General features: G+C 41.7%; 1 protein-coding gene across 8 annotated transcripts in view; it reads right to left on the reverse strand.

Moving 5' to 3' along the window:
• Window positions 1-19,773, reverse strand: part of cobl (cordon-bleu WH2 repeat protein) — a 366,824-nt gene that overhangs the window by 151,578 nt on the left and 195,473 nt on the right. For all 8 annotated transcript variants that reach the window (XM_072575619.1, XM_072575625.1, XM_072575623.1 and 5 more), the window contains one exon: window positions 10,086-10,274. In XM_072575619.1, the coding sequence (XP_072431720.1) occupies window positions 10,086-10,274 (189 nt within the window). The remainder of the gene's footprint in view (window positions 1-10,085; window positions 10,275-19,773) is intronic.

The following is a 19,773-nucleotide window of genomic DNA, read 5'->3' on the forward strand; positions in this document are numbered from 1 at the left end:
ACATAGCTATTGTATTTGCTTCTACCAACCAACTTGGTAGCACATTGTAAGCATCTACCACTCTCTATGTAAAAAGCTTGTTTCGCACATGTCTTTTAAACTTCACATGTGTTAGCTTAAACATTATTTCCCCTAGTATTTGACATGTCCACCCTAGGAAAAATACTTCAATTATCCAACTTATCCATGCCTCTCATAATTTTATATACTTCTATCAAGTCACCCATCAGTCTTTGAAATTATAGTGAAAACAAACCAAGTTTGGCCAACCTCTCCTGAAAGCTAATATACTTTAATCTAGGAGAAACGAGGACTGCAGATGCTGGAGACCAGAGTTGAAAAGTGTGGTGCTAGAAAAACACAGCAGGCCAGGCATATCCGAGGAGCAGGAGAATCAACGTTTCGGGCATAAGCCCTTCTTCAGGAATGAGGCTGGTGTGCCAAGCGGGCTGAGATAAAAGGTAGGGGGGAGGAAATTTGGGGGAGGGGTGCTGGGAATACGATAGGTGGAAGGAGGTGAGGGTGAGGGTGATAGGCTGGAGAGGCGGTGGGGGCAGAGAGGTCGGGAAGAAGATTGCAGGTCAAGAGGGCGGTGCTGAATCCGAGGGTTGGAAGATGAGGCACTCTTCCTCCAGGCATTGAGTGGCCAGGGTCTGGCGATGGAGGAGGCCAAGGACCTGCATGTCCTTGGCGGAGTGGGAGGGGGAGTTAAAGTGTTCAGCCACGAGGCGGTTGGGTTGGTTGGTGCGGGTGTCCCAGAGGTGTACACTGAAATGTTCCGCAAGTAGGCGACCTGTCTCCCTAATGTAGAGGAGACCACATCGGGTGCAGCGGATACAGTAAATGATGTGTGTGGAGGTGCAGGTGAATTTGCAACGGATATGGAAGGATCCATTTGGGCCTTGGAGGGAGGTGAGGGGGAAGGTGTGGGCGCAAGTTTTGCACTTCTTGCGGTTGCAGGGGAAGGTGCCAGGAGTGGAGGTTGGGTTGGTGGGGGGTGTGGACCAGACGAGGGACTCGTGGAGGGAGTGGTCTCTCTGGAACGCTGATAGGGGTGGGAAGGAAATATATCCCTGGTGGTGGGGTCTGTTTGGAGGTGGCGGAAATGACGGAGGATGATACGATGTATCCGGAGGTTGGTGGGTTGGAAGGTGAGGACCAGTGGGGTTCTGTCCTGGTGGTGATTGGAGGGGCGAGGTTCAAGGGTGGAGGAGCGGTAAGTGGAGCAGCTGCGGTGGAGAGCATCTTTGGCCACGTCTGAGGGGAAATTGCGGTCTTTGAAGAAAGGGCCATTCGGGTTGTTCGGTAGTGGAATTGGTCCTCCTGGGAGTAGATGCGGCGGAGGCGAAGGAATTGGGAATGTGGGATGGCATTTTTACAGGGGGCAGGGTGGGAGGAGGTGTCATCTAGGTAGCTGTGGGAGTCGGTCGGTTTGTAGTAAATGTCTGTGTTGAGTCGGTCGCCCAAGATAGAAATGGAGAGGTCTAGGAAGGGGAGGGAGGAGACTGAGACGGTCCAGGTAAATGTGAGATCGGGGTGGAAGGTGTTCGTAAAGTGGATGAACTGTTCAACCTCCTTGTGGGAGCACGAGGTAGCACCAATACAATCATCAATGTAGCAGAGGAAAAGCTGGGGGGTGGTGCCAGTGTAGCTACCACACTGTCCTGTCCCCCTTAGTCCAAGGACTCCCCACCTACGTTCAGGACACCACCCACGCCCTCCACCTCCTCCATGATTTTCGCTTCCCCAGCCCCCAATACCTTATCTTCACCATGGACACCCAGTCCCTATACATTTCCATTCCCCATCACGAAAGTCTCCAAGCCCTCTGCTTCTTCCTCTCCCACCGACCCAACCAGTACCCTTCCACTGATACCCTCTTTCGACTGACTGAACTGGTCGTCACTCTTAACTTCTCCTTCCAATCCTCCCACTTCCTCCAAACCAAAGGAGTAGCCATGGGCACCCGCATGGACCCCAGCTATGTCTGCCTCTTCGTCGGATATGTGGAACAGTCCATCTTCCGCAGCTACACTGGACCACACCCCACCTTTTCCTCCGCTACATTGATGATTATATTGGTGCTACCTCGTGCTCTCACGAGGAGGTTGAACAGTTCATCCACTTTTCTAATACCTTCCACCCTGACCTCAAATTTACCTGGACCGTATCAGACTCCTCCCTCCCCTTCCTAGACCTCTCCATTTCTATCTCAGGCGACCGACTCAACACAGACATTTACTATAAACCGACCGACTCCCACAGCTACCTAGACTACACCTCCTCCCACCCTGCCCCCTGTAAAAACGCCATCCCATATTCCGAATTCCTTCGCCACCACTGCAACTGCTCCCAGGAGGACCAATTCCACTACCGAACAACCCAAATGGCCTCCTTCTTCACAGACCGCAATTTCCCTTCCGATGTGGTCAAAGATGCTCTCCACCGCATCTCCTCAACTTCCTGCACCTCTGCTCTTGAACCCCGTCCCTCCAGTCGCCACCAGGACAGAACCCCATTGGTCCTCACCTTCCATCCCACCGGATACATCGTATCATCCTCCGTCATTTCCGCCACCTCCAAACAGACCCCACCACCAGGGATATATTTCCCTCCCCATCCCTATCAGCGTTCCAGAGAGACCACTCCCTCCGTGACTACCTCGTCAGGTCCACACCCCCCCACCAACCCAACCTCCACTCCCGGCACCTTCCCCTGCAACCGCAAGAAGTGCAAAACTTGCACCCACACCTCCCCCCTCACCTCCCTCCAAGACCCCAATGGATCCTTCCATATCCGTTGCAAATTCACCTGCACCTCCACACACATCATTTACTGTATCCGCTGCACCCGATGTGGTCTCCTCTACATTGGGGAGACAGGCCGTCTACTTGTGGAACGTTTCAGGGAACACCTCTGGGACACCCACATCAACGAACCCAACCGCCTCGTGGCTGAACACTTGAACTCCCCCTCCCACTCCGCCAAGGACATGTAGGTCCTTGGCCTCCTCCATCACCAGACCCTGGCCACACGAAGCCTGGAGGAAGAGCGCCTCATCTTCCACCTAGGAACCCTCCAACCACACAGGATGAATGCAAATTTCTCCAGGTTCCTCATTTCCCCTCCCCCCACCTTATCTCAGTCCCAACCCTCGGATTCAGCACCACCCTCTTGACCTGCAATCTTCTTCCCGACCTCTCCGCCCCTACCGCCTCTCCGGCCTATCACTCTCATCCTCACATCCTTCCACCTATCGTATCCCCAGCACCCATCCTCCAAATTCCCTCCCCCCTACCTTTTATCTCAGCCCGCTTGGCACACCAGCCTCATTCCTGAAGAAGGGCTTATGCTCAAAACATCGATTCTCCTGCTCCTCGAATGTTGCCTGGCCTGCTGTGTTTTTCCAGCACCACATTTTTATGCTTTAATCTAAGCAACATCTTAATAAACCTATTTCTCACCTTTTCCGAAAGCCATCATATTACTTTTATATAACGAGGACCAGAAATGCACGCATGACTCCAAGTGTGATCTCACTAAAATTTTATATAGCTACAACACGACTTTCAAACTTTTATACTCAATACCCCGACCAATGAAGGCAAGTATGCTATATGCCTTCTTTTCCAAATTATCCATTTGTGTTGTCACTTTCAGGGAGCTATGAATGTGGACCCCAAACTCTGTCTGCACTCTTCTGCACTTTCCACAACTCTACCAATTTTCAAATTACCTGGAAATCTACTGATCAGATAAACTGCGTTTTCATCCAAATCAGAGGTCCCAGCACTGATCCTTGTGGAACATCAGTGGTCATAGACCTCCAGTCAGAAAAACACCCTTCTACAAATCCACTCTGCCTTCCATAATCAAGCCAATTTTGTATCCAACTTGCCAACTCATCATGGATACTGTGTGACTTAATCTTCTGGACCAGCCTGCCATGCGGAAACTTGTCAGATGCTTTCGTAAAGTCCATGTAGACAACATCCACTGCCCTACCATAATCAATCATCTCCGTTACTGACTCAAAAAACTGCACCAACTTTGTGAGACAAGACTACCTCTGCATAAAGCCATGCTGACTATCCCCAGAATGTCTATTCTTCTTCAACAATTTCCCCAGACAGATGTTAGGCTAACTGGTATGTAATTCCCTGGTTTTCCTCTTTTGCCCTTCTTAAAACATGGAGTGATATGTATAATTTTCCAATCCAGAGGGACTACTATATATAGGGACCTCTGAAAGATTAATCAGGGCATATACAATGTGCGCCTTTAACTATTTCCTTTAACATTCTTGATGGAAACTATCAGGTCCCATTTTTCGCTCTTTAATTCCAATAATTTCATTATTCCTGTTGTTTTACTTCGGTTAATTTTGTTCAGTCCCTGTCCCTGATCCACTATTAATTTCCTCGGGACTTCTGGCAAGCTATCCTCTTTTCCTACTTTAAATACTGAGACAAAGTAATTATTCAACATATCTGTTAGATCCCTATTGTCATTGACAATGCGTCCACTTTCCAATAAAGACTGGTCCAACATTGCTTCTGACCACCCACTTTTCCTTTATGTAACTATAACATTTCTTCTGATTAATTTTTATGTCACTTGCAAGTTGCTTTCATCAGCCTTTTTAATAACTCTTACAAGCTACTTTGTGACCCTTTGCTTGTCTTTGTATCTTTCCCATTTAGGCAGGATCAGGGCTTTTTTTTACATCCTTGCATGCCTTTTTCTTTTAGTTCTATGCTGACCCATGTCTGTTTAGTTGGTCATGGTTGGTTTTTCAGTGAAATGGAGCTCTTCTCTCTCAGGGTATAAACTGGTTCAGTGGTATAATTTGTTTTATATTGTGTTAAATGTTTATTTAAACATCTTCCACCATCCTTCAGTTGTTTTATCCATTAGCAGATTTTCTCAGACTGTGGACAGTCTGTTTCATCTTATTAAAATTAATGTTACCTCAATCTAAAACTCTAGCAGCTGTTTACTTTCAAACGTGATCTTAAACTCGATGATACTGTGGTTACCATTTGATAAATGCTCACAAACGATTAGGTTACAAAATAAATCCGGCTCATTACACTTTACTAAGTCCAATACTGCTTGTCCCCTTGTTGTATCTCAGACAAAGTATTGGAGGAAACTATCCTTACGTGAGAACTATCAAAAGTCTTCTGTAGTCCAAACTATATCCATAGGCATCCCCTTATCAACTCTACAAGTTATATTCTTGAAAAGTTCTGGTAGATTTGTGAAGCATGATTTAACTTTTTGTAAATCCATGTCGACCAAGCCCAATCCTATCACTGATTTCAAAATGCTCAGCTATTAAATATTTTATAATGGATTCTAGCATTTTCCTATTCCTGATGTCTTTACTAACTGGTCTAAAATTCCCTATTTTCTCTCTACCTTCTTTTTAAATAGTGGTTTACATTAGCACCTCTCTGATCCACAGGAACTGTTCCAGAGTCTACAGAATCTTGAAAAGTAACCACCAATGCATCCACTATTTCCAGAATCACTTCCTGAAATACACTGAGATGTAGATGATCTGCTCCTGGGTGTTTACTGGCCTTTAATCCCATCAATTTTCCCAACTCCATTTCTCAACTAATACTGATTTCCTTGTTTTTAGTTTTTGTTTAACCATTTTCTAAAATGCTATTTTCTCTATGGTAAAGGTGCAAACAAAATTTAATGCAAAAGTCTAAACTTGACTTATTCATAACTGACATAATTTGTATTTTAGCCCTAAGATGTAGGAGCAGAAATGGCCATTCAGCCCATCAGGTCTGTTCCACCATTCAATCATTGCAAGTAAGTTTCTCAACCCCAATTTTCTGCCTTCTCCCCACAACCCTTGATCACCTTAAGAAACTACCTAACTCTGCCTTAAATACACACTCACTGACTTGGCCTCCATAGCTTTTTGCGGCAATGAGTTCCACAGATTAATCACCCTCTGGCTGAAGAAATCCCTCCTCATTTCAGCTCTGAAGCATCATCCCTTCAGTCTGAGGTTGTGCACTTGACTGCTCATCTCTCCTACTATTGGAACCATGTTCTCCATGTTCACTCTGTCCAGATCTTTCAGTATTCTGTGAGATTCAATCAGAACCCCCCTTAGGTATCTAAACTCCTCATATGACAATTCCTTCATCCCAAGGATCATTCTTGTAAACCTTCGCTGGATCCCTCCAACACCAGAACACCCTTCCTGAAACACAGGGCCCAAAACTGCTCACAATTGTGATGGACCAAATCAAACCTTCATTGCATTTCAAGGAGATAGCTTAGATTCTAACTTTTAATTAACGGCAAGTATAAGGCACGGTATTCCAGATGTGATTTTTTTTTGGCAAAGTACTTGGCTTTAAACAAAATACAGTTTATTCTTACACCACAGTAACTACAAACAGAATAAAGAAGAATTGGCATAACTTTAACCTTATCGAGACACTTAACAAAATAATATCTCTTTTAACTGCTAATCATCAACTGTTCCAATATAGCAACATCCCACAAACACACCCTTGGTAAATGCAAATTCAGCAAAACAGATCTCCCTCACTTCCGATCTTCTCCAGTTCAGAAGGAAAACCTGAAACAATGAATCTTGCAGCAGAGAGACAGTTCAAACTTTTGGAGCAGCTGTATCTATCAGTTTCAACTCCAAAACTCCCAACTTCAACAACTGAAAGTAAAACTAAAACCCTAGGTATTTGTGACCCGAGTCTACCCATTCATGCTTCTTTTGTCTAATTTAAAAATAACTTTCCATGCAGCAGACATCTCATCATCAGATTTACAACATCCTTCTTTGAAAGAAACAGGACGGAACAGCTCCTTCTGAAAGGCACATCTCATCACACAATATTGCAAATGCAGTCTGATCTGAGACCTATACAGCCTCAGCAGTACATCTCTGCTCTTGTATTCGATACCGTTTGAAATGACTGCTAATATTGCATTTGCCTTCCGAAGTGCCAAATGAACCTGCACATTTACTTTAATAGAATCCTGAACTAGAAGTCCTAACTCCCTTTGTTCTTCAGGTTTCCAAAACCTTTCCTTCCAAAACCTTTTCCTATTAAGAAAACAGTCTATGCCTCTACTCTTCCTATCAAAGTAGATAACTTCACATTTTCCATACTGTATTCCATCTGTGACTTCTTGCCCACTCTCCTAGCTTGTTCCAATCCTGCTGCAGCTTCCCCACTTCCTCAATACTTCCTGGCCCTCCATCTATCTGTGTGTTACCTGCAAACCTCTCAACAATGCCTTCAATTTCTTCGTCCAATTATTAATGGAGAATGTGAATAATTGTGGCCTCAACAATTACCCCTGTGGAACTTCACTAGTCACCGGCTGCTAACCTGAAAAAAGTCCTTTTATCCCTACCCTCTGCCTTCTGCCAATCAGTCAGTCTTCTATCTATGCCAATACCTAGCCCCGAACACCATAGGCTCTAACTTATTTAGCAACCTCCTGTGTGGCACCTTGTCGAAGGCCATCAGGAAATTCAAATAGATCACATCCACTGGCTCTCCTTTGTCTAACTTGCTTGTTACTTCCTCAAAGAATGTGAGCAGCCCTATTTGATCAAGTACTTCCAAGTACTCCACAAGCTCAATCTTAATAATGTCTTGAACATAGAAATATTTAAACATTGAATAGTTATAGCACAGAAGAAATTTACTTGGCAGGTTCTGTCTATGCCCTCTCCAACAAGCTCTAGCCAACAGCAGCTCAGTTATTTCCAATCCCCAGTCTTTGCCCATCAACCCTGCAATATTTTTTCTTCAGATAATTATCTGATTTTCTTGAAAGTCATGATTAAATCTAACTCCATCATATTGATAAGCAGTACATTCCAGACCCTATCCACCTTCCTTTGATTGTTTTACAAACTAGCCGAGTAAACTTCTGTTCTTGAATTTTCCACCAATGGAAACATATTTCTTCCTCTGCTCACTGGCCAAGCCCCTCATGAGCACTTTTATCAAATCTGTTTTCAACCCTATCTTCTAAAATCTGCTTCTCTAATCAATATACATAACTGAAGTCCATCATCCTTTGAACCATTCTTGTAATCTTTTATGCAACACATGGAATGTCTTCAGGTCCTTTTAAACTCAGTTCCCATAACTGGACACAATATTCTATTTAAGGCCTTTTTTTAAATCTAAGCTGGTCATTATTTCCCAACATTTGTACTCTGTGTCTTTATATAAAAAAAACTCAAGATCCTGTGTACCTTTCAACCAATTTCTCAACCTGTCTATTTTGCCACTTCTATGAATTGTGTAAATATAGCCTAAATCTCTCTGCCCTTGCACATTTTTTAGAGTCACATCCTATACTTCACATTTTCTCCACTTGGTTTTTGAACCAAAATGTACCATGTATATACCTTGCCACATATCCATCCATTCCTCAAGCTTATGTCCGCTTGAACACTATTACTCTCCTCACAGTATAATCTGCAAAGTTTGAAATTGTGCCTTGCACACCCAAGTCTACATTATTCATATGTGTCAAAAATAGCAGTCATCTTCATGCTGATCCCAGGTCTACCACTATCTGACTTGATCCAGTCAGAAAACTGCTCTTATCTGTCATTCAGGCAACCTTGTGTTCATGCATCCGGCACTTTATGAAACATCATCTAGAGGTATATGTACACAACATCAGCTGCATTACATTTATCAACTCTCTTTGAATGTCTTTAAAAAACACAATCAAGTTTGTTAATTGCAATTTGTCTTTAACAAATCCAGACAGGTTATCCATTTTTATCCAAGTAGTTCTCAACTTTACACCAGATTATCATTTTAAACTGACTGGTCTGGTGTTGCTGGGCTTACGCTTAGACTTATTTTGAATAAGAGTGTAACATTTGCAATTCTTCAGTCATTTGGAATCAGTCCTGTAAATCACAGTATTTTTTATTTTACAGTTGCCACTCGTGCCAACAATGCAACCATCAATAGAATTACTAAGAAAAGCTATGAACTAAGGAAGGAAATTAATTTCTACTGACGTTCTTCCTTAAAAATATTTTATATTTGCCATAAAAATGATAGCTTAGACAATGGTGTGACGTCTTTACTTTTGACCTAAAATTTTACAGTATTTGCATGCCAAATTATGGTAACTAGTCATTATAATTATTAGTCAGACTGACTGCAGTCTTATATGTAGAAAATCCTATAATTTTTAATAACCTGTACTCTTTAGGATCAAAAACATTTGCTCCCACATCTTCCTGACTCCAGATTGTCAGCAATGCATGTAGGACTGGCAAAAATCTAGACACATAGGCAAATGTGGGAATTGTCCAAGGAGTTTAAACTTCCAATGTGCAATGTCCACTCCGACTCCGCTCACCAGAATTGAGAGACTGAGCTGCCAATTTCTCCTCTAGTTCGTTATTAATGTCACTGCTGAACAGATGATCTATAGCTTTATTCTGTCTCTCCTTTTTCTTAAATAACCTTTTTTTTAACCTTCCCCTAATGACAATGGTTTGTTGCTTGGATATAATTCCATGGTTACCAGCTATCTTCAAGTACCTCGTACAATCGGTCATTACTCGTGTGTGAACTTTTACAGTCTCCAACAACTGTCTGTTCAATCTCAAGAAGTGTCATGGCAGGGGCCATAATCTCACTAACATTTTACATAAGTTTCAGCTAAGTTCAGAAGTTGGATATCTCCTCTTTGTCCTAACTGTCCATTTGACTCCACCTACTTCAGGCATTCCAGTTCCATTTCTGTTCATATTTCTGTCCCATATTCATACATGTATCACTCATTCTCTCTTCCCTCATTTATTTTTAGCCTTTCACACTTTCCCCCATTTCAGTTTTGTTTCCATTCATCTGAACCAAACAAAGGAAAAGAAGGCTCCAGGTTTGTCATCAATTCCCAACCGAATAAGCAGAGATTTTATTTGAACTCACCATTTGTTATATAAACATAATTAGTATAGGATATGAATGGAAAAACATGAAATGTTTGTTAGCATCATGAAGACTTGTACCATAGCAGTTGCACTGTCTTGTTACCTCTTGCACACTTGGATTGGCAATCTTTATGCTGCTGTGTTCTGGAGGAACAGTTGGTGGAGGCGGTGCTCTGCGTTTCTTTACATCTGTCATTTGAGCCATTCTCAATATGTTGTTAGTAGAGAGCGTTGGATTCAACATAGTTGGTCGTGTGTTAACAGTTGGTGTGGATGGCGCTGTTGAATAACCCTGTAGTTGCAGGGAAAGATTTGATGAACAAACATGTGCACAAAAATATATAACTAGATAAATTTTAATAATCACTCCACTCTTAAAAGGTCACACCAGCTATCTTTTCTTTTATTCTTTCACAGTATGTGGGCATCACTGGAAAAGCTAGCATTTGTTGCCATTCCTAACTGACCCTGAACTGAATGGTTTGTGAGGCTGTTACAGAGAGCAGTTAAGAGTCAATCACATTACTGTAGATATGCATGCCAGATCAGGTAAGGATGGCATATTTCCCTCTAAAAAGGCAAGTGAACATGAGTGATCATGATGGATTTCTAGGGCAAACAACAATGGTTATAATGACAGAAACTGTTTTTTAATTCCAGATTTTATGAACTGAATTTAAAATCCACAGCTGCCATAATGGGAATTGAACTGATGTTTCAAGAAGATTAGCCTAGGCTGTTGTGATTTCTGTCAAATAAGAGTAGTGCTAGAAAAGCACAGGAGGTCAGGCAGCATCCGAGGAGCAGGAAAATAGACATTTCAGGCAAAAGCCCTTCATCAGGAATGAGACTGGGAGCCTCGGGGATGGCTTTTCCAGCACTACTCTAATCTTGACTCTAATCTCCAGCATCTGCAGTACCCATTTTCACCTGTTATGATTTCTATGGCAGAGAATAATCATTTTGGATTAAAAGTGATTTTAACTTAATTCATCAGAGAGCTGTATTATCCTCATTTTAAAAAACATAGGTTTTCAGATGAAACTTCAGGTGACTTTCTATGAACAGACATAAATTATGAATATAATCCCTTAATTGAATGCACTTATATATTCTTGGAGGAGTTGTACTTCCATAAAAATACTGCTCATCCTAATCACAGGTAGAATGAAGGAGGACATGGACTCTGCTGAATAATAGTCATAGAAATGTACAGCATGGAAACAGACCCTTCGGTCCAACCCTGTTCAATTGCTGTCGTGCATCCTGCAGATCCTCCAGCAAGGCAATGAGGGAACAGAGGTTCACAATAGGGGCAGCAATCATGTAAGGTTAATGACACTGACTTTTATGGCACAAAGTTGTAGCTGTATCCAACTAAGCAAGTGGTAAACATTTCATTATGCTCCTGATTTGAGTCTTGTAGATGGTAAGGAAGCCAATTGTCACAGGGTATGTAGCTGCTCTTGTTACCAGCTATTGATATGATGCACCTATTCAGCATTAGGTTAATATTAGCCTCAAATAATTGGTCTATGAAACATCTAATTTCTACAAGAAACTCTGGGGAATAGTAGACTACTCTTTAAATTAATATTTCCCATGTATTGTTTCATGTACAGTTACACACTTATTCAAATGTGTATAAGAGACAACCAAATGAAAACATATTGTATGAAAATTTCTGTAAAATATATTTGTGGTATGGCACTATCACATTGGGATGTTTGAAACACTTTTCCACAGAAATCAAATGGGAAAGTTGCAGATAAAATTTGTTTGCATGGAGTCCATAAACATGTTTCGTTTTTAAAGATATGTTGCACTGGTGACATTTAAGAGGCTGATGGATGGTTACATAAATAGGGGGAGAATAGAGGAATAAGGGTAGAAGGTTTGCTTTTTAGTTTAGTTAGGGTATGATGATTAGCACAGACTTGGAGGGTAGAAGTGTCTGTTCTTGTGCTGTAGTTCTCTTTTGTTCTTTTTGGATAATAAGTTGTTAAACTAGCGAGTTTTGAGAAGATTTATAGCTCAGGTTGAGGTTTTGGACTTAGGTTTGCCCACTGAGCTGAAAGATTCATTTCCAGACGTTTCATTACCTTACTAGGTAACATCTTCAGTGGACCTCACGCGAAGCAATGCTGAAAAGTCCTGCTTTCTATTTATATGTTTGGGTTTCTTTGGGTTGGTGATGTCATTTCCGGTGGTGATGTTATTTCCTGTGGTGAAGTCACTTTCTGTTCCTTTTCTCAGTGGGGTGGTAGATGACATCACCAACCCAAAGTAAACCAAACATATAAATAGAAAGCAGGAATTTTCAGCATTGCTTCGCATGAGGTCCACTGAAGATGTTACCTAGTAAGGTAATGAAACATCTGGAAATGAACTTTTCAGCTCAGCGAGCAAACCTACGTTCAAAATGTTGTTAAAATTTTTGGTTCACTCACTTAATCTTACATCTGTCTTATTAGTGATTTTGCCTCGATTATTAGGCATGACCTAGTCTGAATAAGGCCATGCTGTCACTCTGTGGCCAACTCCTATTCGTTTAAGTTCTTCCTGTAATCCAAGTAAATTCTAATAACTTTTTCACAACTGTCAGGCTTGTTCTTATCATGGGTGAATTTTACACTTTTCAAGATGGGGAGAAGATGGTTGGAGCAGGAATATGAACCAGAAGTGTATCTTTCAACGAATCCCATCCCTACCTCTTAAAGACACTGACCAAAATGTCTTGCATTTAAATTAATGGCCGGCCAACAAGAAACTGGTCAACTAGGAAAGTGAATGTTGGGAAGTGCACCTAATTAGGATATCAGGACAGGTCATCCAGGGAGAGAGGAAACGGGCTGTGAAATGGAAGTCAATCACAGCTGCCCATTTAAACACATTGGGCAAGGATTGGTGGTAGCAACACATAAATTAATCATCTTGACCCAAATTTTGGACAAAGAATCTTGCAATGAACCACTGGAGTAGCAGCAATTAAGAGCTTGGTTTTAAATTTAGGTGACCATTCAAGGCATTTGCCAGGGAGGAAAGAACATCTGTCCCATTGCCCTTCTGAATAACAAGTATTTCGAAAAAAGTCAAATTCTCCTCTTTAACTCATTATGTCTTTCCACAGAGACCATAAGGCCACTATATGGCAATCAAATTGTTGAAGGGTCCAGAACAAGGACAACCACACAGTTTGCTCATGATTCCCCATCAGAGCTCCTTCAGGCTGTCAGTGATTGGTGAATGATCCTAATGTCTGCTCACAGCAAAGCAGCCTAGACAGAGGGCAAAGACACAGTGAGTAGCTATGATATTGTCTACAGGACATGGCTACAATCCTGTCAAAGGATTCCACGGCTTCTTACAATTTGCCGGGCTGTATGTACAACCATTTTGCAAATGGATCTACATGGAAGAGTGTTATGTGTGTCAGATGTGGCATTATCATGTTGCTTTCCCAGTGCCCAAAGCAGCAACCCATTAGTTAGCAAGGATCTTGAAACGTAATAACTGACAACAAAAGATATGTTAGCCACACAACTGAAAGCATAATTTTTCCATAGTACATTCATTAAAATGTCTATTTTAACTTATAGAACAAAAGAACACCTTAAAGATAACTAGGACAGCAGATGGTCAACCCAACTTGGCAACTTTCAGCCCTCTAGAAGGGTAAGTGCTGGAATTAGTGGCAGATCAGAGGAATCACATCACAGGAGGGTGAGGTTGTAGGATAGACCTGGGATGGTCAGAGTCAAGGCTGCATTGCTCTCTACTTCAAAGATATTGCTGAACTGGGTAGACAGAGGAAATTAGGGAAGGTGGCAGGGATGTAGATTTGATGGGTTTGGTCCATCTATAAAAAAAAGAGGTATTAGTGTGTGTCTTCACAAAATGAGTCTGTCTGAAGTCATCTTAAAATGATGATGGTGCCTTTCATTCTCCTTGTATGTTTCATCCGCAGATAAAACAGTACAGGCTGCATCATTAGCCTCAAGGGATTAATGTTAACCTCCAAGGAGAAGGAAATCTCAGAGGATGCAGTATCACATCCTTGCTCCAAACCTACCACCAGCGCAGATATATGCACCTTCGTGAGTGTGTGCAAATCCAGTTGTTGGGGATTACACACTGTTGTAAGCGCATTACAGTCACAGGACCAGTGTTGGAAACTAAGATAATGCAGGCCTCTTAGACTTTGAAGAAATATTAGAAGTGACCTTTATGCTGAAGGCCAGATCAAGAGTCTCCAAAGTCATCCACCAAATGGCAGATGCTGGACGTACAGTGCAAGGTGCATGGAGATGTGACAAAGACTCTATAGCAGTGTGCATGGTATGACGGACAGTGGAAGAATCCATGCAGTCCATGAGCAGTGCAATCAATCACCGTACAAAATGTACTGCATCCTCCAGTGAGATCTGGTGACTGTCATGTTGGACAGCTCACTAGTGGTATACTGCATATGCTTTCTGACCCTCACTCTATCATCCTGTCTCTGATGTCTAGTGTCCAAAACCAGAGCAAAAGGTGTACAAAGAATCAGGCATCACATCCAGATGCTTGCTGCTTTCAATAAAGCAGAGAGGGCCAAATGATCAGTCCCACTGATCTTCAGTAGTTTCCAGGCCCTATCTTTCAGAGTGTAATCCCCTACCTTGTTAGCCTTGTCCAATAGCATTACTTCACACTTTTCCAAGCCGAACTCCATTTTTCATTGCTCTGCCTATCTGACCTATCCGTTAATATCCTCCTGTAGTTTACAGCTCTCCCCCAAGATCTCCTCCCTTGCCTGCTGCAATGATTGGGATGCATCTTATCCAGGCCAGCAGATTTAGCAACTTTCAGACTGATAATCATGCCAGTATCTCCTCTTTTTCTAACATTTCACAGTCCGCTACCCTGATGTCTTTTGCTGCATCATCCGTTATAAAAGTAAAGATTAATCAATATTCATTCTAAACTGCATACAGTGATCAGCATAGCGATGCCATTTACAGTATTGCCTTACAGTTCAGGAACTCACTGCCAAACACAGATTTTAAAGGTTCGTGCTGGAGAGAAAAACATTAGCGAGAATGTTAAGACTGAGGCAAAGCATTCATTCAGGACCATACCCATGTCTTCTAGTTTCACACACAGATAATTGCAATGGGTCCCCAACTATTTCCTAAGTTACTCTGTTGCTCTTTACATATTTTTAAAAAAACTGCTGAGGCTTTCCTTTATTCCACCTGCCAATGCTCACTCATGAATTCTCCTTGCTTTCCTAATTTTATGTCTCGGCTGCTCCCCTGCACTTCTTCTACTCCACTAGGGATTCTGTTATATTGAACATTTGGTATCTACCATAAACCTTGCTCTTTTTCTTAATCTTCATCTTTATGTTGCTTGACATCAAGGGTTCTCTGTGCTTGGTTCCATCCTTTGTCTTTATGGGAACATACTTAAACAGTACTCTTGCTGTTTCCTCCTCGAATGTCTCCCACTGTTCTGACATAGTTTTGTCAACAAGTTGCTGCTCCCAGAAGAATTGGGTTAAATCATCTTTGATCTTGGCAAAATTCATCTTTCCCCAGTTTTGAATTTTTATTCCCAGCTCATCCTTATTGTTCTCCATAATTATCCTAAATGTAGTTGAGTTATAGTCACCATCTCCAATTTTACCCGACTGATACACCTTCCATCTACCTGAGCTCATTTGTGAATTTCTGCCCCTCCCTATTAAGATTTCGACATTAAGGTGAGAAAAGTTCTTCTGGATAGAATTTAAGTATTTTGTTCCTTCCATGCCTTGCACACTAGAACCACTCCAGCCAATATATAGGCAGTTAAAATCTCCTCCTATTAGTGCATTATTATTCTTACACTACTCTGAAATTTGAATACATATTTAATCTTCTATCTCTCCCTGAATATTTGGAAACTTATAGAACACACCCAACTGCATGTCTGCTCCTTCATATTTTTTTCCTAAGTATTTGGCTTCATTTATTGATCCTTCCAGGATATTATCCCACCTGACAGCTACAATTGATTCTTTGATCAATATTGTGACCACACTCTCCCTTTATATTTCCCTCTCCATCTTGTCTGAATATCCTATAACCAGGAATGTTGCACTGCCAATACTTTCCATCTTTCACCCAAGTCTGTCACAGCTGTGATACCGTAATCCCACATGTCTACGTCTTCAGTTCATCTATCTTCTTCCTCAACGTCCTTCCATTAAAATATATTCCAGTTAGCCTTGCTAAAATTATTTCTTACTGATCTGCTTATGTTTTCTCTGACTTCTAGCTTAGCCAGTCTAGAGCACAATCCTTTGTTGAATTGACGGTATTTTACCTAAAACATCAACAGTAGTTGTTTGACTGTAGAAGTGGATCTTTTTCTCTCGAAGGGTAAATAATTGCCCAGCAATTGTATTGTACATTTCATTGTATACTTCCAAATATTATTATCTGTTTACAGTTTAGTCTAGTTTACAACACTCAGAACTCAGAATATTTATTACATCATACCTCAAAATCTACATTTTTATTCTCACCTCAACAGGCTCCTTGCATTGAAATATATACCATTAATCTCCTTTTTTTGTCTGTTCTCTAGCCTTTTTTTGTTTCAACCTCCCACATTTATCTACTAATTTTCTGTCTTCCATTTCCAGCTTCTCTTCCTGTACAGGTGTCTCCCGCTATCCAAAAGTAGAATGTTCCTATGATGCCATTCGCAAGCCGAAATGGCATAAAGTGAAGAAGCAATTACCATTCATTTATATGGGAAAAATGTTTGAGTGTTCCCAGACCCAAAAAAACCTACCAAATCATACCAAATAACACATAAACATAAACTAACAACTAACATACAGTAAAAGGCCGTCGGAGGTTGGGGTGGTGGGAGGTACAGGAGACTGGGGTGTAGGACAGAGAGGAAGAGGGTAATCTATTAACATCTCATGGTTGTCTGAAACATCTTGCTAACAGACGCACAAAATACATTGAGATAAAGCACAGATGCTCACAGACACAGTTCAAAGCTATGGCAGCTTGATGCTGGGATACTGAGTGTAGTTCCTGGGGAAGGTGCTTGGCGGTGCCACTCTTGCTGTGCGAGCTTTTTCGTAAAAGCGAAAATCCTCTTTCAGTTAGCGAGAACAGGTACTAAAGTAGGTCTTTCATAAAAGCGAATTGGTGTAAAGCGAATGTTCGAAAAGCGGGGGATACCTGTACCTGTATTTCTCTACAAGTTCTGACTGTGTTCTCCAGATGTTTCTGAGTTCTGAAGAGGGGTCACTAGGCCTGAAACAGATATCTACACAAAAATGTTGATAAATTGCACATGTACATCCTATGACATACGAGGTGCAAATTATATTAAGATAATTTATTTTAGAGACTTATTTTGAACCAGTGGCATGTTTATGTGTATATGCACATAAGTATGTCCACTCCAGTCCCACACTACACCTCCACATCACAAGAAAACAGGATAGGACTCAGCCAATTACTGCCCAATTAGTCTAGCTTTAAACTTCAGCAAAGTGATGGCAGGGATCATCAAGTATGCTGTCAAACAACTCTTGCACAACAATAACCTGCTCACTGACTACTCATTTTGAGTTCTGTTAGGGCCACTCAGCTTCTGACCTTATTACAGCCTTGGTCTAAACATGGACAAAGAACAGATCTGAAAAGGTTAGCGGAGAATGACAGCTCTTAACATTAAGATAACAGTTGATCAATTGTGTCATCTGGGACCCCTAGTAATAGTGAAGTCGATGGGAATTAGGAGGAAACCTCTACCAACAGTGAGATTCTTTGCTGATGTCTGCACAATGATCAATGCATCAGACACTGAAGCAGTCCATGCATGCAGCAAGACCTGGACAGCATCAAGGTTTGGGCTGATGAATGGCATTACTTGTTCACATCAAACAGTTGCCAGGCAGTGACCACCACTGACGAGAGGGTATCTACGCATCACCTTTTTACATATGTATTATTGCTGAATCCACACTTTCAACATCCTTGGAGTTACTATTACCCAAAAACTAAACTGGATCAGCCAAGTAAATATTCTGTCTAGAACAGCAAGTCAGAAGTTGGGAATGCAAACACAAGTAACTCACCTCCTCACTCCCCAAAGTCTGTCACCATTTACAAGGTACAAATCAGGAGTGTGATGGAACACTCATCACTTGCCTGGATGAGTACAGCTCCAAAACCACTCAAGTAGCTTGACTCCTCTGGATACCAATTGACAAAGCAAACCTCTTGATTGTCACTACATCCATCATCTTAAGGTTTTACTCCCTCCGCCATCAAGACACAATAGCAGGAATATGTACCATCTACAAGATATGCTGAAATAATTCACCAAGGCTCTTTTGGTAGCTTCTACCAAATCCTTGCCCCCAAGGCAAGGTGAACAAATGCATGAGAATACCATCATCTGAAAATTCCTCTTCAAGCCAAATACAATCCTGACTTATAACTATATCGCAATACCTTCACTGTCACTTTGTCAAAACCCTTCTTTATAGATATATTGGAATACGTACACAGCATTGACTGCAGCAGTTCATGAGATGGTTCGCCACTGCCTTCTCTTGGGCTGAGCAACAAATGCTGGCCGAACCAGTAACATCCTGTGGAATGACAAAAAAGTCCCTTTTTGTGCTTTTCTCCTTTTAGATATTAGATATTTCACTGGGAGTACTGAAGAAGAGTTGTTATTCTTAGGAAATCAGGAGGTCCTTAAAAAAACATATTCAGAAGGCAGTGGAAGTGGATGCCACTGCCAGGATTCAAGCCTGGATATAATACACAGAAACATAGAAAATAGGAACAGGAGGAGCCATTTGGCTTTTCAAACCATTCAATATAGTCGTTATACACTCAGTACTCTGTTTCTACTTTTGACTCATACTTATTCCTTTAGCCTCAAGAAATATTTCTAATACCTCGGTGAAAACAGTTGCAGAAAAGAATTTGACAGACCCATCACTCTCTGGGCTAAGAGGTTTCTCCTAATTGCAGTCCTAAACAGCCTACCAATATGATTAAACTGCGATCCCCTGGTTCTGGACTCCTAGGTCATTGGGAACATCGTTCTTGCATTTACCTTGTCTAGTCCTGTTAGAATTTTATAGGTTTCTGTGAGCTACCCCCTTATTCTTCAAAACTTCAGTGAATATAGTCCTAACTGACCTAGACTGTCTCCATACATCAGTCCTGTCATCCAAGGAATCAGTCTAGTAAACCTTTGTTGCATTCACTGCAATCTAAATGGTGATGGCAGTGGTGATGAAAGATGCATCACAATATGATTTCACACTCATAATTACTCAGGTACTCTGTCAATGCACAATTTAGAGGGCAGTATAGAACCAGCACCTATATACAGGGCAACTTTGATTATCCGAACACCGACTATTCAAATTTTGGATTATCCGAACAAAATTTCAAGGTCCCGATACTTGGGTAAACTGTGTTTTCTGAACATTCGATTGTCCAAACATTCGACTATCTGAACAAAGTACTCCCCGTCCATGTCGTTCAGATAATCGAGGTTGTTCTGTATACTGAGACACCAGGCATGAGCAGCCAGCAGCCAAAGCAGGTGGCAAGGATGGCACAGGTGTTAACTTGCAGGAAGGTGAAGGGCACTTTGAATTCTGGTGCAGAGGACTCAAGTAAGGACTTTGATATCAGTAGCCAACAAAAGAATGCTGATCTGTACGCACAATTAAATATTTTGTCTTTTTGGGAAACTTGACAGAATGT

The sequence above is a fragment of the Chiloscyllium punctatum genome, chromosome 8 (genome assembly GCF_047496795.1).
Source record: "Chiloscyllium punctatum isolate Juve2018m chromosome 8, sChiPun1.3, whole genome shotgun sequence".
NCBI classification, from domain to species: Eukaryota; Metazoa; Chordata; class Chondrichthyes; order Orectolobiformes; family Hemiscylliidae; genus Chiloscyllium; species Chiloscyllium punctatum.